At 45.0% G+C, this 24,477-nt stretch overlaps 1 protein-coding gene across 1 annotated transcript in view; it reads right to left on the bottom strand.

Annotated features, from left to right (window-relative positions):
* Positions 1–753: 753 nt before the first annotated feature.
* dnah12 (dynein, axonemal, heavy chain 12) overlaps positions 754–24,477 on the bottom strand; it is a 38,648-nt gene continuing 14,924 nt past the window's right edge. The window contains exons 27-71 of the mRNA XM_039011543.1: positions 24,141–24,380; positions 23,797–24,042; positions 23,004–23,123; positions 22,786–22,895; positions 18,709–18,892; positions 18,380–18,520; positions 18,183–18,266; positions 17,881–18,069; positions 17,618–17,737; positions 17,330–17,518; positions 17,087–17,238; positions 16,807–16,945; positions 12,139–12,305; positions 11,772–12,027; positions 11,257–11,568; positions 11,000–11,169; positions 10,688–10,880; positions 10,359–10,520; positions 9,968–10,162; positions 9,714–9,847; positions 9,360–9,522; positions 8,881–9,138; positions 8,373–8,504; positions 8,195–8,284; positions 7,708–8,090; positions 7,442–7,589; positions 6,997–7,357; positions 6,698–6,890; positions 6,268–6,460; positions 6,005–6,177; positions 5,737–5,877; positions 5,390–5,548; positions 5,120–5,264; positions 4,790–4,940; positions 4,435–4,688; positions 4,200–4,340; positions 3,824–3,961; positions 3,433–3,666; positions 3,026–3,214; positions 2,415–2,518; positions 1,711–1,915; positions 1,458–1,595; positions 1,231–1,322; positions 1,080–1,147; positions 754–947 (exon numbers count right to left, since the gene is read on the bottom strand). Of these exons, the coding sequence (XP_038867471.1) occupies positions 754–947; positions 1,080–1,147; positions 1,231–1,322; positions 1,458–1,595; positions 1,711–1,915; positions 2,415–2,518; positions 3,026–3,214; positions 3,433–3,666; positions 3,824–3,961; positions 4,200–4,340; positions 4,435–4,688; positions 4,790–4,940; positions 5,120–5,264; positions 5,390–5,548; positions 5,737–5,877; positions 6,005–6,177; positions 6,268–6,460; positions 6,698–6,890; positions 6,997–7,357; positions 7,442–7,589; positions 7,708–8,090; positions 8,195–8,284; positions 8,373–8,504; positions 8,881–9,138; positions 9,360–9,522; positions 9,714–9,847; positions 9,968–10,162; positions 10,359–10,520; positions 10,688–10,880; positions 11,000–11,169; positions 11,257–11,568; positions 11,772–12,027; positions 12,139–12,305; positions 16,807–16,945; positions 17,087–17,238; positions 17,330–17,518; positions 17,618–17,737; positions 17,881–18,069; positions 18,183–18,266; positions 18,380–18,520; positions 18,709–18,892; positions 22,786–22,895; positions 23,004–23,123; positions 23,797–24,042; positions 24,141–24,380 (7,950 nt within the window). The remainder of the gene's footprint in view (positions 948–1,079; positions 1,148–1,230; positions 1,323–1,457; positions 1,596–1,710; positions 1,916–2,414; positions 2,519–3,025; positions 3,215–3,432; positions 3,667–3,823; positions 3,962–4,199; positions 4,341–4,434; positions 4,689–4,789; positions 4,941–5,119; positions 5,265–5,389; positions 5,549–5,736; positions 5,878–6,004; positions 6,178–6,267; positions 6,461–6,697; positions 6,891–6,996; positions 7,358–7,441; positions 7,590–7,707; positions 8,091–8,194; positions 8,285–8,372; positions 8,505–8,880; positions 9,139–9,359; positions 9,523–9,713; positions 9,848–9,967; positions 10,163–10,358; positions 10,521–10,687; positions 10,881–10,999; positions 11,170–11,256; positions 11,569–11,771; positions 12,028–12,138; positions 12,306–16,806; positions 16,946–17,086; positions 17,239–17,329; positions 17,519–17,617; positions 17,738–17,880; positions 18,070–18,182; positions 18,267–18,379; positions 18,521–18,708; positions 18,893–22,785; positions 22,896–23,003; positions 23,124–23,796; positions 24,043–24,140; positions 24,381–24,477) is intronic.

Here is a 24,477-nt window from a genome sequence, read left to right as displayed (position 1 = left end):
CTAAACAAGGCTTGGGTTGCATTATATGTGTGGCTGTAGTGTTGGGTATTGCACATTGAAAACTACATCAGCCTTTATAGGGAACTGTGGATAAAACCTTTAGAATTAAAAAAGCTATTATTCAACAGTTATCAAGCCACTTACTGTAAGTTGAGCATGCAATGGCCACTCCAAGTTCAACAATTACATGGCACCATATCACACCATTTCAGATGAACAATGGCATTCAGGCACCACACCATTCCATCCTTAAACCTCCCAGAGGATTATGTCTTTTGTTTTCTCTTTACCTTCAGTCAACAGGCTGTTTCTCCGATGGCCTCACAATCTTCAGTGGGTTAATCACACTAAGCTTCCAAAGCATGTCTATGTATATCTCCCCAGCTATTTATATCTGATCACGGGACCTTCCCACCCTGCACCTGGCTCTGACCCACTGAGCACACTGCAACTCTACCCACAGCTCAACTGATTGACACAAACGCACGCACGCCCACACACATACGCACACGCACACACACACACCCCAGTGGCCATAGGCAGGTATCACATACTATAGGTCTGCTATGGTCCTAATCAGGTGTTGTGTGTATGTATTCCCACTCAACAGACCTAAACAAAACCAACAGCCACACAAGTTACATCAAAGTATTTTTTATATGATTAAAGTGAATAGAGAATCCACCAGGGAGCGAAGTCTCGGTGTAATGACATAAAGTTAAATAGCGCGTCCTTCCCTACTCCTCAGTGTCCTCAGTCATCCAACTGGCAGAGCATGGCCACGCCTCTCTTGATCCAGTGCTGAGGGCGCTTGCTGGTGGGCAGCATCATGGTGATGACAAAGTTGGTAGAGTGGCCTGTGGTGGACAGGGTGCCCTTCCTCTCGCTGGTCTTATACAGCGGACACACATACAGGGTCTGGGGAAGGTCACTGCCTTTCTTCTCCGCTGGAGAGAGAGAGTGAGGGAGAGAGAGAGAATATAACAGAGGGAAGTCAGAGAGAGAGAGAGAGAGAGAGAGAATAACAGAGGGGAGTCAAAGAGGAAGAGAAGTGCATAGAGAATGAGAGACAAACTTACTTGGTTTGATCCAGATGATGGGGACTGTATCAAAAAGAACCTTGGGATGCTGCTCAGCCAGGACTCCACTGTGAGTGGGAGAGATCAGTCTCAGTTCACTGCACTCTCTGGTATCATTTAAAGAATAGCCTTGTTTGAGAGAGTCTTCTACCTATTCTTGTCCCAGCGAGCGCCGTCCAGAAACAGACCGTGGATGTAGACCCCGTCCTCAGGAGAGGAGTTTGAGGTGTCGATGGGAAGAACCTGTTCCCAATGAGAGGGAAGGAAGACTAATCAAAACAGACAAACAAGAGGAAGAGGGGCCTTTTTAAGTAATAACTTGTTTACAACAATGCCTCAAAAAACCAAAGTCTCTTCTAATTTAGCTGTTTGCGTGACCTGGAAGTGGAAGCAGAGCAGGTCGATGGGGATGGAGTATTTCCTGGCGTAGTTCTGCATGGCCCCGGTCAGGAAGGCCTGGGTGAAGAAGAACCCAGACAGCCAGAAGACATGGGGCTTGTTGCTCTCATACCAGTCCTGCAGGGGGCAAAGAACACATTAGTAAACAAAACCGAACTGTTTCCTCTTCATGAGAAAACGAAATACATGCCGATGATGGATTTAAAAACAATACTGAGGCTAATCGACTGACCTGCAGGAACTTGAGCTTGGCAAGGAAGTCTGTGATGTAGCTGCCCAGGGGTTTGAGGCTGGGGTAGGAGCGTTTAGCCCACTTCTCTGGCAGCTTGCCCACCATCAGGCTGCCTGACAGGGCCTCCAGCTCAGCATCCATCACCACCAGGCCCTTGATGGCCTTCAGCAGGTTCTGCAGGCTCACACGGATCGTAACTGCCAACCTGGAAGACAAGACAGTGATATGATCCTATTGTGGGTTTTGGTAATTTACATTAAGATCTACATCAGAATTGAGTTGTTTTTCTGAGGTGTGTTTTTTTGGGTGTGTGATCAAATCAAATCAAGTTTATTTTATATAGCCCTTCGTACATCAGCTAATATCTCGAAGTGCTGTACAGAAACCCAGCCTAAAACCCCAAACAGCAAGCAATGCAGGTGTAGAAGCACGGTGGCTAGGAAAAACTCCCTAGAAAGGCCAAAACCTAGGAAGAAACCTAGAGAGGAACCAGGCTATGAGGGGTGGCCAGTCCTCTTCTGGCTGTGCCGGGTGGAGATTATAACAGAACATGGCCAAGATGTTCAAAATGTTCATAAGTGACAAGCATGGTCAAATAATAATCAGGAATAAATGTCAGTTGGCTTTTCATAGCCGATCATTAAGAGTTGAAAACAGCAGGTCTGGGACAGGTAGGGGTTCCATAATGAGATGAGATGACATACGTGTTGTAGCGCTCCATCTCCTGCACCAGTACAGTGTTCATGCTCTCTTCATACAGAACAGGGTACTTCAACAGAGCAGCCTCGATGTCAAAGTTAGCTGGAAGCTACAAGAAACAGACAAGTGACTTAACTGACCACCTGCTCTGATTCTCAGTACCTTAGCACACATACTCACTCATGCACACACCCACACATATACAGTACATTCATGCTACACACACACACACACACACACACATCACAACTGCTGCTACAAGACTCTTGTTATACTGCTCAATTTATACACTGCCCCCTCCCCTTCACCAATACACATGTAAATATTGGGCTATAAATTGTGCCTTCCTGTATTATACTTTTGCTAAAATGTTTATTCTATTCTACTGAGCCATTTACTTTATGTTTGTATTCTTTTATTTTATTATTTTTTATTGTTGTTGCATTGTCAAGAAGGAACCTAAAATAAGCATTTTGTTGGACGATGTGTACCATGCGTATCCCGTTCATACGACTAATAAAACTTGAAACAAACTTAAAATAATTTATTCGGATGACAAATATATCGGGGGAAAAGGCAGTACATTTCAGCAGTACAAGGACTGGTTTGGCTTTACCTTGGTGAGGATGTCATTGGCTATGTCGAAGAGGGTGTTGTCTCCCCCGGAGCTGGCTCCTCCTTTGGCCCCTCCTCCCTGGGTGAGGAGCAGGGAGTCAAACAGCTGCTTGGTCTGCTGCAGGTCCTTGGAGATGTCCACGTTCTCATGCATCCCAAACACTTCCGGGTGCTGGAGGAACGGAAGGTTCTGAAGACATCAACACAAGATGGAAAACATGATGGAACGCATGAATGTGAGCCATGCGGCATCCTGCAAGGTTCCATTCTGGGTCCAATTCTCTTCACTTTGAACATGGTAATGTTATCAGACAGAATGGTATTCATTCTGATAGCTATGCTGACAACACACAGCTGTACACCTGATGAATTAATGTCTCATTCCTTCCCTGTCTAACTCCTGCTCACCCGTATGAACTCGATGTAGTCCTCGTAGTTGGACTTTGGCGGGGCGTAATACTTTCCGCTGGGGGAGAAGGTGTAGCGGGGGTTCTCGATGATGTCCTTGTTGTAGAAGTCAGCCAGGATGGTCATCAGGAGCCTCCTGTCCCAATCGTCAGTCACACGGCCCCCATAGTTACACTCCCCTGTCAGGTAGGTGATGGCCTCCATCGGCACCTGATCGTACTCCCTCACAAACAGCTGGAGGAGGAGGAACACAAACAACAGGGTGAGAGAGGGGAACCACACAATCTGCAATCACATATATTTATATTCAACAACCACATTAAGACCACAGTCTTTTAAAAATGACAATCTCTCTCAAATACTCCAGCCCTGAGTTGATGTGTATTACTACCTGTAGTTGTCTGATACTGATGCGCAGATCAGACTCATTGAACCCATAGGGGATGTTCCAGCCCAGAGGACCAAACTTCTTCCTCTCCTGTACCAGAGCGTGGAAGAAGCAAACCCCATACAGCAGCTTCTCCCACACCTAGAAACAACCAGAGGAACAATCAGCGCAGCGTTTGTGTGTGTGTGTGGGTGTGTGTGTAATAAAATAAATAATAATAATAATATTTGCTATGTATAGGTGACCCCGGGAATCAAAAACACTATCCTGGCATTGCAAGAACACTATCCTGGCATTACTCTACCAACTGAGCTACAGAGGACTATGTGTGTGTGTGTCTGTGTGTGTGTGTGTGTGTGTGAACCATGTCACCACTCACCAGTTCTTTGTCCGTGCAGGCGTTGAAGAAATCCTGGTCTGAGACGGGGTCTGACAGGTAAGACTGCAGCAGGTTGAGCCTGAGACCTGTGGGCGGCTCGTTGGTCATCTTCACCCCATTCTGCAGGATAGTCACTGGGAACTGACACAGGGAGAGGGTTATGAATCAACATCATGGATGCCGGTCATCCTATTGTATACTGGTTGACCAGGCTGGATGCAGTGTTGTACCCTACCTTGGGCGAGGGGTAGCTGGTGAGCCACAGTCGGAATTCTGGGTGGCAGGTCTCTGGACTAAAGTCCTCACAGATCTTCTCCAGGGTGGACATCCAGGAGACGGCCAAGTGGCAGTTCTGCAGGCACACCCAGGTGCCCTCCTTCATGGCCGAGCGGATCATCTTGGCAGCGATGGGGCCCTGGCCCTGGCCCAGGGAGATGGACTGGAACTTGGTGCCACCCATGCTCTTGTCGTTGGCAAACTTCAGCAAGCCTGGAAGAGAGGGGTGGGGTGGGGCGGAGCCATTTTCCATATCAAACAAAAGCAGTAGCAGGTTTGAGGTATGTGTATGAGATCAGTCGGGTACTACTTACTGGCCATGGGGTCGGCTCCAGGAGATAGCACAAACACCAGAGGGATGGTGGAGTTGGAGTCTGTGTAGCTCTTACTCAGGTCAAAGGGAGGCGGCTCCACAAACTTCTTCCCAAGTTTGTCAGTCACATAGTTTGTGATGGCCGGCACAATCTGGAAACATAAGGAGTAGCATACAACAGTAAGCATACATGCAAACATATGATATGTCCGCACACACACACCTATATCTACATTCAGCATCCTCTGTATTGATTTTCGAGTGTCCTCTTTGCATTGACTTTAAGTGGACAGCAAAAGTAAATAGGTATTGGCTTATTTCTCTCTCTAACCTTGTCTGGCCTGAGACAGCGGTAAATGATCATCTTCTGCAGGTCATTGAGGCAGTCACACCAGGGCTTAGGCAGATTGGTGTTATAGGGCTCTTTGCTATCATAGATGACCAAGAATTTATCTGGGATCTTGATGAAGCTCTCCCTATGAGAATCACAGAGAAGGACGACATATTCCATATTTGAGTATTAGCAGAAACAAAACACTGAATAAATCAGTAATCCTCCAAACCAAAAAGAGGCAAGCTCAGCAGTTTGTCTATGTCATACTTGAGTCCCTTGAGGTTGGGCAGGTGGCTGGCCCGGCAGATCTCGTCCCAGCTTTTGTCCTGCAGCCAGTGGGGGTCTGGGTTGGGGACGTTGTTCTGCAGACCCACCCCTCCAGTCAGCAGGAACATAAAGTCACCATATTCTATTTCCTTCTTCGCTCTGAGAAACCCCCCTCCCAAAAAACAGACACTTGTCAGACACAAACAATCACGTTTATCCCACCTTATCTTAAATAGCATGCTTAAAGACAATTTTATTTTAATAAATAAATGACTTCACTCATTTCACAAAAATCCATTTTAAATGTTTGACCTAGTACTGGTCCTCAGTGTGTGGTATGGACTTACAGGAGGAGGTTGGAGCAGAGGAGGAATGAGAAGAGCAGTTTGTCCTTCTCAAACAGGGAGCGACACACGTTACAGTACAGGTTGAAGGTGAAGTGGTCGATGAGGTACCTCAGTCTTTTCTCCAGGATCTTGGACTTGTTACTGAAACACAGATGCCATGTGTTACCTAGGACACAAAGGAGCTTTGGTCTAACTGTACATCATATTCATTAACCAGTGACTCATGCGGTCTAAACCCTTGTTATCTGTGTAGGAGCATGTTTCTCACCTGTCCTGTATGGAGTTGATGTAGAGGTTGACAAACCAGCTGAGGGAGTACTGGTACATGGGGTCTATGTTGGCCAGGTCAGCGATGCTGAAAAACAGGATGGAGGAGTGCTTGGCGATGGCTCTGTAGCCCTCCCTAGACTCTGCTATCTTGACCTCTGTCTTCTCAGCAATCTGTGGGTTGGGAGATGGGGTAGAAGTTAGACTATCTCATTCTAATTGGCTTTCAACACATTTTGACTGTTCTTCCAGTGTGTTCCAGACCTGCTGTTTCTTGGAGATCTCGTTGGACATGATCTTGGCCGAGTCGAGGACCTGGATGGCGCTCTCATCCTCCAGGATGTTCCCCTCGGACGACGACAGTGTCTCCAGGATCTTGTCCTCGATCTCCTTCAGGACCTTCTTATTGGATGCAGACTGCAGAATCAGGGCGTTCCGCTCCTCCTCCAACTCCGGCCTGCAGAGAGAGACATGATGAGGTCAGGGGTTAGTCGTCTAGATTTATATCTTCATCATATACAGTCACAGTACGATTGGTCATAAACAGATCAATGCTTTTTGTGCAGTCTGTGCTGTATCTGGTAGAGAGGTTAAGAGTTTATGTTATAAGTTCATTACTGGAAAATGATCCACTATAAATAACGATAGATCTGCACAGCATAGCGAGTAGTGTAGCGTGTGTTGCAACACACACCTCTCCTTGGCGACCACAATGCCCAGCAGCTGGTCCTCAAGGCCCTCAGGGGTGATCATGAAGTTGAGCAGAGACACCTTGGTGGCCAGCTCCGGAAGGTAGTGGGGGTTCCGCAGCTTAGTTGTGATGTAGAACCGGAAGTCACATGAGTACTCGATTACACTCTCCCCCAGCCGGATACAGTCCATGCCCCCTGGATGACACAAACAAATAGTCTGTAATCAAATGACACCAGTATGTAACGATAAATCCTTGCACATGATATGATGTTCATCAGAGCGTGCCGTCCTGTTCGGTACCTTGTTTAAAAGTCTGTTTGAGCAGCAGGGGCTCCAGCGAAGGGTCCAGCTCCTCCCCTACGTTCTCCAGCAGCAGAGGGGTCCCGAACTGGATGCAGTTCTCCAGGGTTCTCATGTAGTCTCCGTCCGTCAGCTTGATCACGCTCAGGTTGTTGTCCTTCTCAGAGTTCTTCACCCACTTGTTGGCCTGGCCCTGGGGGTCTATCATCAGGGGCCACCGGCGGGAGTTGCTGACAATGACCCCGTTGTCTATGGAGAAGCTGTCGGTGGGCAGGCCTGAGATGTTCCACGCCCGGATCTTTATGGGGTCTCCCAGGGTCTTACTCAGGGAGAAATCATCTGATGACGGAATGTTCTTAGACTGGAGGGTAGGAATAAATAACAAGATTAAGATTGGTGACAATGAATTGGTGTTGAGCTGAGGTGCTGCTGTATGTGCCTGTACCTTGCAGAGCTTGGTCCATATCTTGGCACAGTTCTGTCTGAAGGCAGCAGTGAAGGCTCCAAGGTAGGCGATGACGCCAGCTGAGATGAGCACGTCACCGGTCAGGTTATCATAGGTGTTCTGAAGGTCATCTGCTGCTTTGGACCACCTGTAGAGGGAAAGCACACACAGTCCCTCAGGACATAGCAAAGACCTCAGGTACTAATGGCCTACACAAACCATTTGAAACAATCAATTTATTTAATAATCTCCATCATCCAGAGCACCTGGTCTTCTCTCCTCCTAGGCCTCCGATGAGTTTCTCGGCTCTCTCCAGTTTGCGGGCACACAAGTCCACCTGGAACTCCAGTTGGGCCTTCTCCTCAGTCTTCTCCTCAAAGGTCTTCTGCAGCAGGGCCAGACGGTCCTCCACCTCCTTCAACTCAGCTCTCTTCTGGTTCAGCAGAGACATGGTGGTGGCCAGAGACAGCTGAGCCTCGGCCAGGCCGGCTTTCTTAGGGGCCACTACCTTGGCCACTCTGTCGTAGATCTCCATGGCAGTGACCCACTTGCACAGGCCCTCGGCGGCAGAGGAGGCCTTGGCCACTTTGGTGGGATCAAAGTCAGGATTAGTCATGTACTCACTGCGGATCTTTTGCATCACAGGGACCTAGCCGGGAAAAGAGAAGAGAGTCAATTAAAAAGTATATAGATTTACATTGACACTTCAGTTTAAATGCAATTCAACACATTTGTTTTTTCACAGGGACTCACAGGGATGTTGTCCTTGTCGTACTCTTTCAGGTCTCGTAGGAAATTCATGTCTCCAAGAAGCTTTTTGCTCGGACCCCAGTAGTCAAGAATCTGTTCAAGTGGTAAGAAAACATAATTAAACATATAAGCAAACACATTTTATTTAATAAATGAAAAAAGAGGTAGAGCAGTTCCTGACCTTCTGTCCAGTCCCAGCAGGATCAACAATTTTATCAGGTTTCAGCTCCTTCATCACACACACGGCCGCCATCACCAGCTTTACCCCCGACGGAGGGCTCTTCATCGACTTCACGATGGTCACGTCAGAGGGCTGAGAGGGAAGAGAGATCAGATAAGATCATACTTTGTCTGTTTGCTTTGTGCAAGTCTCCTTTCAATCCCCTTTGGTAATCCCCTGTGCAGGGCAGGCTGATCTCTGTTTGATCAGAATCCCAAGAGCGTTGGACCAGTAACTGAAAGGTCACTGGTTCAAATCCTGAGCAGGCAATTTGGAAAAATCTGCCGTTCTGCCCTTGAGCAAGGCACTTAACCCCCAACAACAACTGCTCCCCGGACGCCGATGATGCTGATGTCGATTAAGACAGCCCCCCCCGCACCTCTCTGATTCAGAGGGGTTGGGTTAAATGCAGAAGACACAATGCAATCAGTTGTGCAACTGACAAGGTATCCCCTTTTCCCTTCCCTACCTTCAGGGTGTCCAGGGCTGAGAGGGCCATCTCCAGGGCAGGTATGGCCTCTGCCAGGTCGCTCTCACACTCGTTCTTCAGGGCCTGGGCCTCATTGGCCTTCAGAGTGGCAGCCTCCTCGTCCACACGCACCACCTTACTCTTGGCCTCCACCTGCACTGACTCTACCTCTAACACCTTCATCATCTTGGTGTTGTCTATCTTGGCCTGCTCCAGTTTAGGCTGCAAGTCCACCAGCTCCTTCTTCATCTCACTCACCTACACAACAGATCATACTCATGAGGGACAGAGCTAAGGCTGAGCACAGTGTAATGCAAAGGGGTGAACGCAGACACATCAAAGGTTCAAGAACACTTGATTCAAGTTGCCTTAGGTCTCAAGTCACAGTACATAATGAGGCAACAAACCATGACACACACAATCCACATAGATCCCTACATTCATGTTGTAGCAAGATAAAAACAATCGGTTTGATGTACCTGAGACTCAGCGAAGGCCAGTTTGTCCAGGCCGTTGGTGTACCTCTTCTTGGCCTTCATGACCATGTCTCTCTTCTGGGTGAGCAGCTGACGGAACGCAGCGATCAACTCCAGGTAGGAGGTGGGTGTCACGTAGTTATGGCGACCCAGCTCCGAAAGGAACCTGGGAACAACAACATCCTCAGCTATCGTGCGATAAATATGTAATACATCTGTCCTTGATTTTAGTCTGTTTTGATAAAGTCATTCAAATGGAATTGCTGTGTTTCTTTTGTCATCAATAACTTCTGTAGCATGAGAAGAGAATATCTGATATCTGTGTTAAATTAGATTGAAAGGAAGAGTTAAATGTACTTGTGAGAGAGCTGGATGGCGGAGGTGTGGAAGGTCTTGCAGATGGGCATGACCTCCTGTCTCTCATGCTCACTCATCTCCAACGACTCCAGGAACTTGTTGGCCACGCGCTCCAGCGCCTCCTCTGGCCAAGGCTGGGAGATGCAGTTCAGAGAGGAGGTGAGGGAAGTTGATAAGCAAAAGATTGTTGATATTACTTCATTAGTATACAGTGTAAGCCATCAGATTCAATAGGTTTTGTACTGCCTCTGTACCTGGAACCAGTCGATGGTGCAGCAGTTGATGAGGGAGGGGAACTGGCGTAAACGGTTGCGGAAGGCCTCTCCTATAGGACTGAAGGCCACTATGATGTGCAAGTTTTCCCTGCAGCGTGACACAAAGTAGGCAAACAGGGCCAGGGGGCTGAACTCCACACTCTTATTGCCAGCCTGGGCGATAGGCCGCACCGCCTGGGGAGAGAGAGGGAGCAGGCCGAGGTTGCTATGATTATTCCTCTCACTCACAACACTCACTGTGAATGCTTCTGCTTAGATAATGTGATGATATAAAAAAAGGGCAGTAACCCCAGCAACTCCAACCTCAACCATAGCCTAACTCTAATAAGCCAAAGCCTATTATCCATCTGACTGGTCTATGAAAACCTACCTCCATGATTTCCGCCTTCTCGTCCGTGGCGAACAGGTTGGGCACCTCTCCTGTGTTCAGGACACTGTCCACATCCTCCAGGAAGGCCTCCTCCTTGATCTGAGAGTCAGTTAGCAGAAATACCGTCTTCTGACCCTTCACCCCTGCACTCTTCAGCAGGAGCTGCAGCACAGGAAAAAGCAAACAATCAGAAAAATGATATGGAACACACACAACAAATATACCAGCCCAAGTCCTCTAGTGACAACTCTTCAATTATCTGTAGACTGTTGCCATTCCAGTCCAACCTGGCCTGGAATAATCTCTATGTTAATGGTCTAAAGTCTCACCTTGAGGTCGTCCCTCCACTCGTTCAGGCCGTAGCTCTTGGAGATCTCTGGCTGGAACAGGGTCATCTTGGCCATGGAGGTGGCAAGGCGGGTGATGGATTGGCGTCCGCTGCCCCCCACCCCCACCAGCAGGGCATTGCCCCCTGGCTGCTTCAGCACACGGCTGATACGAGACAGGTGCTCCAGCACGTAGCTAAACGCAAATGGACAAAAACAGAGTCATACTCAGTTTTCCAGTGATTGTAGCTAACCTCTCATTCTGTGCTGCTTATAAAAACCCAAACCCTGGAACTTGACGTTAAAGGCCTTTACCGAAAGATGACAAGGTTCATGCGGTTCTTGTGTGTCTGGTTGTACTCATCCAGACAGAGCTCCACCACCTGGCCGAAGCTCTCCATGGAGGGCACCTCAGAGTACAGACGATCATTGTCCTCCAGGTCAGGGTTCATGTAGTCCCCAAACAGCAGGTTACGCATGTCCTCCTCACGCGGCTAGTGACAGGGAACACAGGAACCTCATCACCACAACTAAACAACAGTAAACAAACTACCATCAAAAACAACATCTACTGTACTTACTGCCTTGTTGCTTGTAGCCTTCAGGTGGTCAAACACCTGCTCAAAGTTCTCCTTGAAGTGGTCCCTGACGATGTCGTTCATTAGGAGGTAGAGCCAGGCGCGGTCCTGGTCATCCACCAGACGGTCGTAGTATACGCGGAACACCTCATGGACAAAGAGGCGGATCATGGTGCGTTTGTTCACCAGGGATTCCTTCTTGAGGAGAAGGCAACCCTGCACCACGCGGCTAAAATCGCGCAGGTTGAATGTGTAGTGGGACTTCGCTGGCGTGGGGAGCAGGTTGTCCATGGCCTTCTTGTAGACCTTTTGAGAGACGTGGGCGAAGCATTAGGCAAGAAGAGAAACGGAAAGTGAAATAACTTGATTTTACATGGTTTAAAAAGAGTCAGAACGAAGTGTGAAGAGCAACAATCACACCTTTTTACTCTCGTATATGATTAAATCTAGTGGGTTTTATGCTTGTGGAAATAAAATGACTACCAATGTAATCTCCTGAACCTTCTCACCTCCATAGTGGCGGCCACTATCTGGTTGCCCACGGTGAAGTAGTCTGGCGGGAACTCGTTGTTGCGGAGGTAGAAGGCCACCACGTTGGAGAAGATGCGCACCATGGTGTCGTCACTGAAGGCGTTGATGCTGGTGATGTTGAAGTGCCGCAGGAAGCGTGGCGTCACCGCGTTCCTCCCGCCACCAGGAGGCCCCATAGCTGAGATCAGCTGCAGGTCCACCAGGGTGATCTTAGTGGTGTCCTTCAGGTCATACCTGGGAAGACAGTGAAAGTAAACTTTAAAGACATGATAAGTTCCAGGTATGTCACTGATCATTATAGCCTAAAGCAAGATATGATGGCATTGTAATGTAGTAGTCTCTAACCAGTTGCCATGGTCAAAGTATTGGCGTAGGAGTTCCACGGGAGGCTGTGCCCCAAACTGCTCCAGGGCAGGCATGTTCATGTCATCCACAAATATGACACACTTCTTCCCCATGGGGGGGCCAAACACCCCCTTCCTCCTCTTGTCCAGCCTGGACATGATGATGTTCTACAAACAGTGGAAGAATATACTGTATAAACAGTGAGCTCCAAAAGTATCGGGACAGTGCCACATATGATTATTTTGGGGATTTGAAATGACTATGAGGTTAAATTGCAGACTGTCAGCTTTAATTTGAGGGTATTTTCATCCATATCGGGTGAATCAGAAGCATTGGGCCAAATTCACTGATATACGTATTAAAGTAGTAAAAAGTTACGTATGTGGTCTCATATTCATAGCACGCAGTGACTAGATTAAGCTTGTGACTCTACAAATTTGTTGGATGCATTTGCTGTTTGTTTTGGTTGTGGTTCAGATACTTTTTTGTCCAGTAGAAATTAATGGTAAATAATGTATTGTGTTATTTTGGAGTCACTTTTCCTGTAAATACGAGTAGAATATGTTTGTAAATGCTTCTACATTAATGTGGATGCGACCATGATTACAGATAATCTTGAATAAATTGTGAATAATAATGAGTGAGAAGGTTAGACGCACAAATATCATACCCCCTCCAAAATGGTAACTTCCCATTATTGTAATAGTGAGAGGTTAGCATGTCCTGGGGGTATGATATGTACGTCTGTAAAGTTCTCACTTATCATTATTCACGATTCATTCAGGATTATCTGTAATCATGATAGCATCCACATTAATGTAGGACAAAATACTTAACTTTTACTACTTTAATACACATAATTTGGGGTCCCTATACACAAAAAGTGTGGTACTTTCTAAACGGTTCACCTGATATGGATGAAAATACCCTAAAATTAAAGCTGACAGTCTGCACTTTAACCTCATAGTCACTGTGTAATTTCAAATCTAAAGTGCTGGTGTACAGAGCCAAAACAAAGCTAACTGTGTGTACACACATATATATATATACATATATATATACACACACACACACACACACACACACACACACACACACACACACACACACTAGCGGTCAAAAGTTTTAGAACACCTAATCATTGAAGGGTATTTCTTTATTTTTACTATTTTCTACATTGTAAAATAATAGTGAGGACATCAAAATTATGAAATAACACATATGGAATCATTTAGTAACCAAAAAAGTGTTAAACAAATCAAAATATATTTTATAATTGTCATTCTTCAAATAGCCACCCTTTGCCTTGATGACAGCTTTGCACACTCTTGGCATTCTGTCAACCAGCTTCATGAGGTAGTCACCTGGAATGTATTTCAATTAAAGGTGTGCCTTCTTAAAAGTTAATTTGTGGAATTTATTTCCTTCTTAATGTGTTTGAGCCAATCAGTTGTGTTGTGAAGAGGTAGGGGTGGTATACAGAAGATAGCCCTATTTGGTAAAAGACCAAGTCCATATTATGTCAAGAACAGCTCAAATAAGCAAAAAGAAATGGCAGTCCATCATTACTTTAAGACATTAAGGTCAGTCAATGCGGAACATTTCCAGAACTTTAATTAAAAGTGCAGCCGCAAAAACCATCAAGCACTATGATGAAACTGGCTCTCACGAGGACCGCCACAGGAATGGAAGACCCAGAGTTACCTTTGCTGCAGAAGTTCATTAGAGTTACCAGTGTCAGAAATTGCAGCCCAAATAAATGCTTCACAGAGTTCAAGTAACAGACACATCTCAGTAACAGACACATCTCAGCAATTCAACCATGAAGGCCTGATTCACAAAGTCTCCTCTGAACAATTGATGTTGTTCAGAGGAGACTTTGTGAATCAGGCCTTCATGGTTGAATTGCTGTAAAGAAACCACTACTAAAGGACATCAATTGTTCAGAGGAGACTTTGTGAATCAGGCCTTCATGGTTGAATTGCTGTAAAGAAACCACTACTAAAGGACACCAATAAGAAGAGACTTGCTTGGGCCAAGAAACAAGAGCAATGGACATTAGACCGGTGGAAATCTGTCCTTTGGTCTGGAGTCCAAATTGGAGATTTTTGATTCCAACCGCCATGTCTTTGAGAGACGCGGTGTGGGTGAACGGATGATCTCTGCATGTGTATATCCCACCATAAAGCATGGAGGAGGATGTGTTGTGGTGTGGGGGTGCTTTGCTGGTGACACTGTCTGTCATTTATTTAGAATGGCTACCACAGTATTCTGCAGCGACACGCCATCCCATCTGGTTGGGCTTAGTGGGACTATCATTTGTTTTTCAACAGGACAATGACCCAACACACCTCCAGGCGGTGTAAGGGCTATTTGACCAAGAAGGAGAGTGATGGAGTGCTACATCAGATGACCTGACCTCCACAATCACCCAACCTCAACCCAATTGAGATGGTTTGGGATGAATTGGACCACAGAGTAAAGGAAAAGCAGTCAACAAGTGCTCAGCATATGTGGGAACTCCTTCAAGACTGTTGGAAAAGCATTCTTCATAAAGCTGGTTGAGAGAATGCCAAGAGTGTGCCAAACTGTCATCAAGGTAAAGGGTGGCTATTTGAAGAATCTCAAATATAACATATATTTTCATTTGTTTAACACTTTTTTTGTTACTACATGATTCCATAAGTGTTATTTCATAGTTGTGATGTCTTCACTATTATTCTACAATGTAGAAAATAGTAAAAAATAAAGAAAAAAAGTTGAATGAGTAGGTGTGTCCAAACCTTTGACTGGCACTGTATATTCACACACTACCGGTCAAAAGTTTTAGAATGCAGGCCTCCCGGGTGGCGCAGTGGTCTAGGGCACTGCATCGCAGTGCTAGCTGCGCCACCAGAGTCTCTGGGTTCGCGCACAGGCTCTGTCGCAGTCGGCCGCGACCGGGAGGTCCGTGGGGCGACGCACAATTGGCATAGCGTCGTCCGGGTTAGGGAGGGTTTGGCTGGTAGGGATATCCTTGTCTCATCGCGCTCCAGCGACTCATGTGGCGGGCCGGGCGCAGTGCGCACTAACCAAGGGGGCCAGGTACACGGTGTTTCCTCCGACACATTGGTGCGGCTGGCTTCCGGGTTGGAGGCGCGCTGTGTTAAGAAGCAGTGCGGCTTGGTTGGGTTGTGCTTCGGAGGACGCATGGCTTTCGACCTTCGTCTCTCCCGAGCCCGTACGGGAGTTGTAGCGATGAGACAAGATAGTAATTACTAGCGATTGGATACCACGAAAATTGGGGAGAAAATGGGATAAAAAAAAAAAAAAAAAAAAAAAAAAAAAAAAAAAAAAAGTTTTAGAATGCAGAATGCAGTTGTAGCCATGCTGGTTAAGTGTGCCTTGAATTCTAAATACATCACAGACAGTGTTCACCAGCAAAGCAGTGTTCACCATCACACCTCCTCCTCCATGCTTTACGGTGGGAAATACACATGCGGAGATTATCCGTTCACCCGCACCGCGTCTCACAAAGACACGGTGGTTAGAACCAAAAATCTCCAATTTGGACTCCAGACCAAAGGACACATTTCCACCGGTCTAAAGAAGGCCAGCATCCCAGAGTCACCTCTTCACTGTTGACGTTGAGACTGGTGTTTTGCGGGTACTATTTAATGAAGCTACCAGTTGAGGACTAGTGAGGCGTCTGTTTCTCAAACTAGACACTCTAATGTACTTGTCCTCTTGCTCAGTTGTGCACCGGGGCCTCCCACTCCTCTTTCTATTCTGGTTAGAGCCAGTTTGCGCTGTTCTGTGAAGGGAGTAGTACACAGCGTTGTACGAGATCTTCAGTTTCTTGGCAATTTCTTGCATGGAATAGCCTTCATTTCTCAGAACAAGAATAGACTGACGAGTTTCAAAAGAAAGTTCTTTGTTTCTGGCCATTTTGAGCCTGTAATCGAACCCACAAATGCTGATGCTCCAGATACTCAACTAGTCTCAAGAAGGCTAGTTTTATTGCGTCTTTAATTAGCACAACAGTTTTCAGCTGTGCTAACATAATTGCAAAAGGGTTTTCTAATGATCAATTAACCTTTTATGATAATTGATAAACTTGGATTAGCTAACACAACGTGCCATTGGAACACAGGAGTGATGGTTGCTGATAATGGGCCTCTGTACGCCTATGTAGATATTCCATGAAAAAATCTGTCGTTTCCAGCTACAATAGTTATTTACAACATTAACAATGTCTACACTGTATTTCTGATCGATTTGATGTTATTTTAATGGACACATTTTTTTGCTTTTCTGTGAAATGAATTGAGTATCCAGTGATCAGACGTGATCAACATACTGTATGACAGAGAGCATGTTTCATACAGATCTGCTATCTTAATTTGATCACTCTGTTGTCGCAGACAATGTTCCTGCATAGCAGGAAAGGCAAATTGTAGTGTATTCAATGTTTAAAAAGGCTTTTAAAGTTTGTAATTTCCACTTTAAAAAATGTCAGACTTGATTTGCCCTAACAAAAAATGTATCAAACCCTACAAAAAAAAAAAAAAACTACATGAATTATAATCCACATAATCATTCACATTGCCTGTTGCTGCAGGATTATTTTCCTGCTGCGAGAAACAGGGTCAAATTAAGATAGCGCATCTGTAGCTCTTCATTGTTCACCTGGCTCTGGTTAGCGCTGGTGCGTGCTGAGAAGTTGATGAAGAAAGGCAGGTAGCGGTCCTTGTCCAGGTTGTTCATGAGTTTCTCCTTCACGTACACAGACTTCCCCGTCCCAGTGGGCCCCACAAACAGCAACGGCCTTCACAGAGACAGACATATGATCAGTGGCTGTTTTACAATATAACGCATCAACTGAATATTATGATCTTTGAAACCACAATGCAAGTGCGTAAACACAAATTACATCCCCATTAGTCTGGGTGTGTTGACGCACGCTTACACTCCATAGTCGATGCAGAGGTCCATGAGGTAGGTGTATCGGACCGTGTCTATGGTGGGGACGATGATATCCTGCACTTTGGTGTTCTTGTCCCCCAGATTGATGTTCTTGATCGAGTCAGTCCAGTGCACCCAGCGACCTTTTCCTTTAAACTGTGAAAAAAATATATATGTATTTTCATAGAACCTGAAAAATACTGTTTTACACGGCAGAAGCCTTATTGACCAGTGGAATGTTACAGACCTCGTAGTAATAGTCGTAGACCAGACCCTTCTCATCGTGGGGACATTCCCATTTGGACACGGAAGCGGGGATGGGGTGGTTGTCTGCCTTCCCTAAGATGATGTCTCTGAGGTACTCATCAAACCTCTTCCTGCTGTCCGTATCACAGCTGCCACCCACCGACCACACCAGGGAGAAGGCAAAGGCTGCCTGCCACAGAAAAAGAGATGGAGTTGAGCTGAGTATGTTGATTTCTGTCATTTCAATTCAGTATAGCCACGCACAGCAGTACTTTGTTTAATCTCTTACCATGACCCACGTCCGTATGTTTTTGTTACCCGTGTCCTCCTTCAAAGGTTGGGTGAGCAGCATTTCAAAGAGCCGAGTCAGGGACACCACTGTGTTGCTGTTGCTGGTGGTGACAACCTCCTAGAACATATGAAAGCAATCAGACATGTTATAGAGCTTGTAAACCATAAATATATATATATACTGTGGTGCAGGGCAATAGCCGATATACAGGATCAAACTCCAATTGATGCTTCTGGACTTAAAGCTTGAGGTCCACCCACCCTGCATTGTTTGCGTAGCATCCTGAGGGAGGGTGGCAGGAGCCAGTGGAAGAGCTCCATGAGCAGGCCTGTGTTGTCTGGAGCCTGCAGGGGCTCTGGCAGGGTGTTGATCCAGGAGGTCACCAGGGGTTCCCAGCCCAGCTGAGAGGGCTCCATGTAGATCATACCACACCTGCTCACTGTCGCCGGCTGGGGAGGGGAGGGATAGATATACAGATTACCGATTCGTGAAACATACTGTTGTTGGACAAAATAAGAAGTCTACCTGTACCTGCAAGTGTGTTGATGGCTTGTTGACTTACAGAGGCCTGAGACAGGTCCATGGCTTCAAAGATTAGACTCATCTGATTGGACATCTGGATGATCTCTCCACTCATCAAGCACAGCTGTGGGAGAGAAGGAAGCATACAGCAAGTAGTTACAGTTGCTTTATGCATCCTCCTGGTATGTCATTAAGTCATTATATTGGATGATATTTGTTGTGGACTCATATTCTTGCCTTCTTGTTGTCGTCGAGCACAGTGTTCATGCTCTCAATCCACAGTGTGTCTATAGGCCCGTCGAACACCACCCACTTACGGTCCGGGGTCTCCGACGACGCAAACTCACGAAACGTGTTGGCCACAATCCCATCTGCCCACTGAGCAACACCAACAGAGACAGGGAGAGAGAAAAGAAAAAACTCAAACACAATGTAAGACACAATCCAAAACAGCAAAACCATTGGTGTAAAGAAATAAAAATAACAGTATTGATATTGAAAGATAGTCTGAATATATAATTGTAATGATGTGAGAGGAATATGAATATTCCAGGGTTGAGCCCCACCTCGTGGGAGACTGGGTCAAACTCTCCAAAAAGCTGTCCCATGGTGATGGCCTTGGGGTTGACCGTACGGTAGAGGACCCTCTCCTCCTCATTGTAACCCCTGTCGTTCATCAGGGTCAGGGTGTCGGCCAGGACGTGGAGGACTTTGGTCTTACCAGCAAACGGCTCTCCAACCAGCATAAATCTGAGATACACACCAGTAGGGGCAATGCAAAAATTATTCAAAACAATATTCCACTTAACATTATCTTCTATCATCATCGATCATTTAACATGTATTTATTATATATATATCTTAAATTTTGCATTGTTGGAAAAGGACCCGTAAGTAAGCATTTCACTGTTAGTCTACACCTGCTGTTTACGAAGCATGCGACAAATAAAATGGGATTTGAACATGTAGGTACCGGTGAAGCCATGTCAGTTCTTTAAAATGACAGTGAATCAGGAGGATGTCACTACTTGACACCAACAAACACCCCATAATATCTGGCCCCCTGCCCTTCCTAAATTGTGGCATTGAACAGTTCAGCAGACTTTTAGCCCTCCATAACTGGCTACGAGACTATCGTAGCTCTGTGGGTGTAACAATTATTGACAATTTTGATACCTTCTGGAAACAAAGCTTGTTTTATAAGGACGACGGGATCCACCCAAATCATTTGGATCCTTTCACAGCATTATAATTCTGCGTTGAGACAATGACTTCTCAATGACCCAAGCCCAGCTCAGTTAATCCCTACCATTGTGTCGCTGAGTTGTCATAATGCTTCAGCAAATGTACATTATACAAGGGGAGTTGGTAGATATACTGTAAGTAACCTAATTTATGTCCCTCTAACTGCCCTGAATGCCTCTGCTGATCACACAGATAGTGTATGCAGTAATCAGTAGCCTATGAACCATTGATACTGTTAGCACTGAGGTGGTGTGCCCTAGCAGGAAGTCCACTGTGAGCAGCTCACCCTGCACTAACAGAAATAACATGAGCATATCTACCTCTGCTAAGCTTCCCAGTAAAGCAATAAAAACAATCAAGTATTTCAGAAAAGTGCTAAAAATAGCCCACATTAACATATGTAGCTTAAGAAACAAGGTTCATGAAATCAATAATTTGCTAGTAACAGATTACATTTATATTCAGACAATCTCTGAAACTCACTTAGATAATACATTTGATAGTGGTAGCAATACATGGTTATAAGATCTACATAAAATACAGAAATGCCAAAGGTGGATGTGTGGCTGTTTATATTCAGAACCGCATTCCTGTAAAGCTTAGAGAGGATCTCATGTTAAAAACTGTTGATGTAATATGGCTACAGGTTCATCTGCCTCACCTAAAGCCCATTCTTGTGGGAAGCTGCTATAGACCACCAAGTGCTAACAGCCAGTATCTGGATAACGTGTGAAATGCTTGATAATGTATGTGATATCAACAGAGAGGTATATTTTCTGGGTGATTTAAATATCGACTGGGTTTCATCAGGCTGCCCACTCAAGAGAAAGCTTTAAACTGTAACTAGTGCCTGCAACCTAGTTCATGTTATCAGTCAACCTAGCAGGGTAGTTACAAACAGCACAGGAATGAAATCATCAACATGTATTGATCACATCTTTACTAATGCTGCAGAAACTTGCTTTAAAGCAGTATCCAAATCTATAGGATGTAGTGATCACAATATAGTAGCCATATCTAGGAAAACAAAAGTTCCAAAGGCTGGGCCTAATATAGTGTATAAGAGGTCATACAATAAGTTTTGCAGTGAATCCTATGTTGTTGATATTGAGAATATTTGTTGGTCCATGGGATGTAATGAGGAGCAACCAGACACTGCACTTGACACATTTATGAAATTGCTTCTCCCAGTTACTAATAAGTATGCACCCATTAAGAAAATCACTGTAAAAATGGTTAAATCCCTGTGGATTGATGAGGAATTGAAAAATTGTATGGTTGAGAGGGATGAGACAAAAGCTATGGCAAAAAAGTCTGGCTACACAACCGATTGGCACACATACTGCAAATTGAGAAAGCATGTGACTATACTGAAAAAAAAGAAGAAACGACACCATGAAACAAAGATAAATGACAAAGAATTATAGCTTTAGAGCACCTTAAATGAAATTTTGGGCAAAAAGGCAAACTCAGCTCCATCATTCATTGAATCAGATGGCTCATTCATCACAAAACCCACTGATATTACCAACTGCTTTAATGATTTTTTCATTGGCAAGATTATCAAACTTAGGCATGCCAGCAACAAAAGCTGACACTGCACATCCCGAGTGGCGCAGCGGTCTAAGGCACTGCATCTCAGTGCTAGAGGCATCACTACAGGCCCTGGTTCGATTCCAGGCTGTATCACAACCAGCCGTGATTGGGAGTCCCATAGGGCGGCGCACAATTGGCCCAGTGTCATCCAGGTTAGGGGTTTGGCCGGGTTAGGCTGCCATTGTAAATAAGAATTTGTTCTTAACTAACTTGCCTAGTTAAATAAGGTTAAATAAAAATAAAAAGTATATCTGACCAAATTATGAAAGACAAGCATTATGATGTAGAATTACATAAAGTGAGGGTGGAAGAGGTGAAAAATGACAAGCCACCAGGCTCTGACAACTTACTGAGTATAATAGCAGACGATTTTGCCATATCTTCAATTTAAGCCTACTAGAAAGTGTGTGCCCTCAGGTCTGGAGGGAAGCTAAAGTCATTCCACTACCTAAGAATAGTAAAGCCCCCTCTTACAAACCCTTAGTAAACTTTTGAAAAACATTTTGTTTGACCAGAAACAATGCTATTTTACAGTAAACAAATTGACAACAGACTTTCAGCATGCTTATAGGGAAGGACATTCAACAAGCACAGCACTTACACAAATGACTGATGATTGGCTGAGAGAAATTGATGATAAAAAGATCGTGGGGGCTGTTTTGTTAGACTTCAGTGCAGCTTTTGACATTATCGATCATAGTCTGCTGCTGGAAAAATGTATGTGTTATGACTTTACACCCCCTGCTATATTGTGGATAAAGAGTTACCTGTCTAACAGAACACAGAGGGTGTTCTTTAATGGAAGCCTCTCCAACATAATCCAGGTAGAATCAGGAATTCCCCAGGACAGCTGTCAAGGCCCCTTACTTTTTAAAATCTTTACTAACGACATGCCACTGGCGTGAGTAAAGCCAGTGTGTCTATGTATGCGGATGACTCAACACTATACATGTCAGTTACTATAGCGACTGAAATGACTGCAACACTTAACAATGAGCTGCAGTTAGTTTCAGAATGGGTGGCAAGGAATAAGGTAGTCCTAAATATTTCAAAAACTAAATGCATTGTATTTGGGACAAATAATTCACTAAACCCTAAACCTCAACAAAATCTTGTAATGAATAATGTGGCAATTGAGCAAGTTGAGGTAACTAAACAGCTTGGAGTAACCCTGGATTGTAAACCGTCATGGTCAAAATATATTGATACAACAGTAGCTAAGATGGGGAGAAGTCTGTGCATAATAAAGCGCTACTCTGCCTTCTTAACAGCACTATCAACAAGGCAGGTCCTACAGGCCCTAGTTTTGTCGCAGAGAGCTAACATTAATAATATGCATGTTAATCTCTCCTGGTTCAAAGTTGAGGAGATAATGACTTCATCACTACTTGTATTTGTGAGAGGCATTGACATGTTAAATGCACCGAGCTGTCTGTTTGAACTACTGGCACACAGCTCAGACACCCATACATACTCCACAAGACATGCCACCAGAGGTCTCTTCACAGTCTCCAAGTCCAGAACAGACTATGGGAGGCTACATAGAGCCATGACTACATGGAACTCTATTCCACATCAAGTAACTCATGCGAGCAGTAAAATTTGATTTAAAAAACAGATAAAAATACACCTTATGGAATAGCAAGGACTGTGAAACAACACAAACATAGGCAAAGACACCTGCATACACACACATGATAACACACGCTGACTTGGCAGCAGCTAATGGGGATCCATAATAAATACAAATACCTATGAGATGCAACTTAGATTGAGTTTCAGTTCAGAAAGAAAAAGTGTACCCATGACGGACTATCATCATCTCATAGGTCTGTATGATCTTCTCCTTGAAGACCTCAGCTGGCTGAACATTGTGGTTCTTACAGCACTCCTCAGCACAAGCCAGAAACAGCTGGGAAACACATGACAGATGGCAGACATTTAAATATGCAATGCACATACAGTATCAACATCTTCTATCAACACAGAGTACATAAAAACAAGCAAGGAAAATTCCAACCTGATAGTCTGCCACAGGGAGAGAGATACCGGGGAACAGGTCACTGGTGATTCCATTGAAAAGGGGGATGTCATGAGAGAGAAACTTGGGCTCATTCACATCCTTGATGGACCTCAGGAGCTGGTAGTGCCGAAAACATAGAACATTCAACGTAAGCGACTACCCTTACATAGCCCTTATTTTTTTAACTATACCATGTATATATATATATATGTGTATGTTTATGTATGCATTTGTATATGTATATTTATATATATGTGGGTATGTGTATGTATGTATATATATAAATATATTTACCAAAATAATATATGGGAGATTGGAAGTGATGCAGACAATTACATTGATGGAATCTACAATCTATCTGCAATATTAAAGCTGATCTACTCCGTTAAAAAAAATCTATATATATTTAAGCAATAAGGCACGAGAGGGTGTGGTATATGGCCAATATACCACGGCTAAGGGCTGTTCTTATGCACGACGCTTTGCAGAGTGCCTGGACACAGCCCTTAGCCGTGGTATATAGGCCATATACCACAAACCCCCGAGGTGCCTTATTGCTATTATAAACTGGTTAGCAACGTAATTAGAGCAGTAAAAATAAATGTTTCTCATACCCGTGGTATACAGTCTGATAAACCACGGCTGTCAGCCAATCAGCATTCAGGGCTCCAACCACCCAGTTTATAAATATATATATATATATATATATATATATATATATATATATATATATATATATACCATTTATACATAATAACATATCAATGTAAGCCAACTTTTCTAGACACACCAGTATGTCCTCATTCTCGTCTGGGAACTTGAGTTTGAGGTTCCCTGCGGCCACCAGTACAGCTTTGACGGCCCTCATGCCGTAGTCGTAGTGGAACTGGGAGGAAAGCTGCTCTGAGCAGAGTCTGTAGGTCATCACAATCTTTACTGACAGGGGCTTGGCGTTCAGGAAGCCATAGGAGTACAGGGAGATCTCTGCTATCAGGGCGTAGTTAGGCACCATCATGGCCACAGTTCTGAACAACACCTGTTGTGGAAGAATAGGGGTGAAGTACTGTTGAATCAACATGGATATTTAAAAAATCAATCTATTGCATAGGATAAAGAGTGCATCCTCCTCTGTACCTTGAGGTTGTCTGGGAGCTCTGAGCGTCCAGCATAGCCCGGGTTCATGGTGATGGCCACGAAGCAGTTGGGGTTGAGTTTGAGCACGGTGCCCTCAAAGTCAAAGTACTCCAGCTTCAACTCGATGGCCCTCTGGATGCACAGGACTTGCTGGGCCACCACAGACAGTACCTCTAGCTCAATGCGGTTAAATTCATCAAAACAGGCCCAGGCACCTGACGACGCAAGGCCTTTGAAGAACTGAGAGACAGGAAGACAGAGATGAAGGTGCACTATCGCCAGCTATAATAAAGACCACACGTGTAGTAAACAGGGATTGGACATTGATTGACATTCG

Source organism: Salvelinus namaycush, chromosome 16 (genome assembly GCF_016432855.1).
Source record: "Salvelinus namaycush isolate Seneca chromosome 16, SaNama_1.0, whole genome shotgun sequence".
Taxonomy (NCBI): domain Eukaryota; kingdom Metazoa; phylum Chordata; class Actinopteri; order Salmoniformes; family Salmonidae; genus Salvelinus; species Salvelinus namaycush.
Note: the sequence above shows the minus strand (reverse complement) of the source record. Positions and strands in the feature narration are given on the sequence as shown.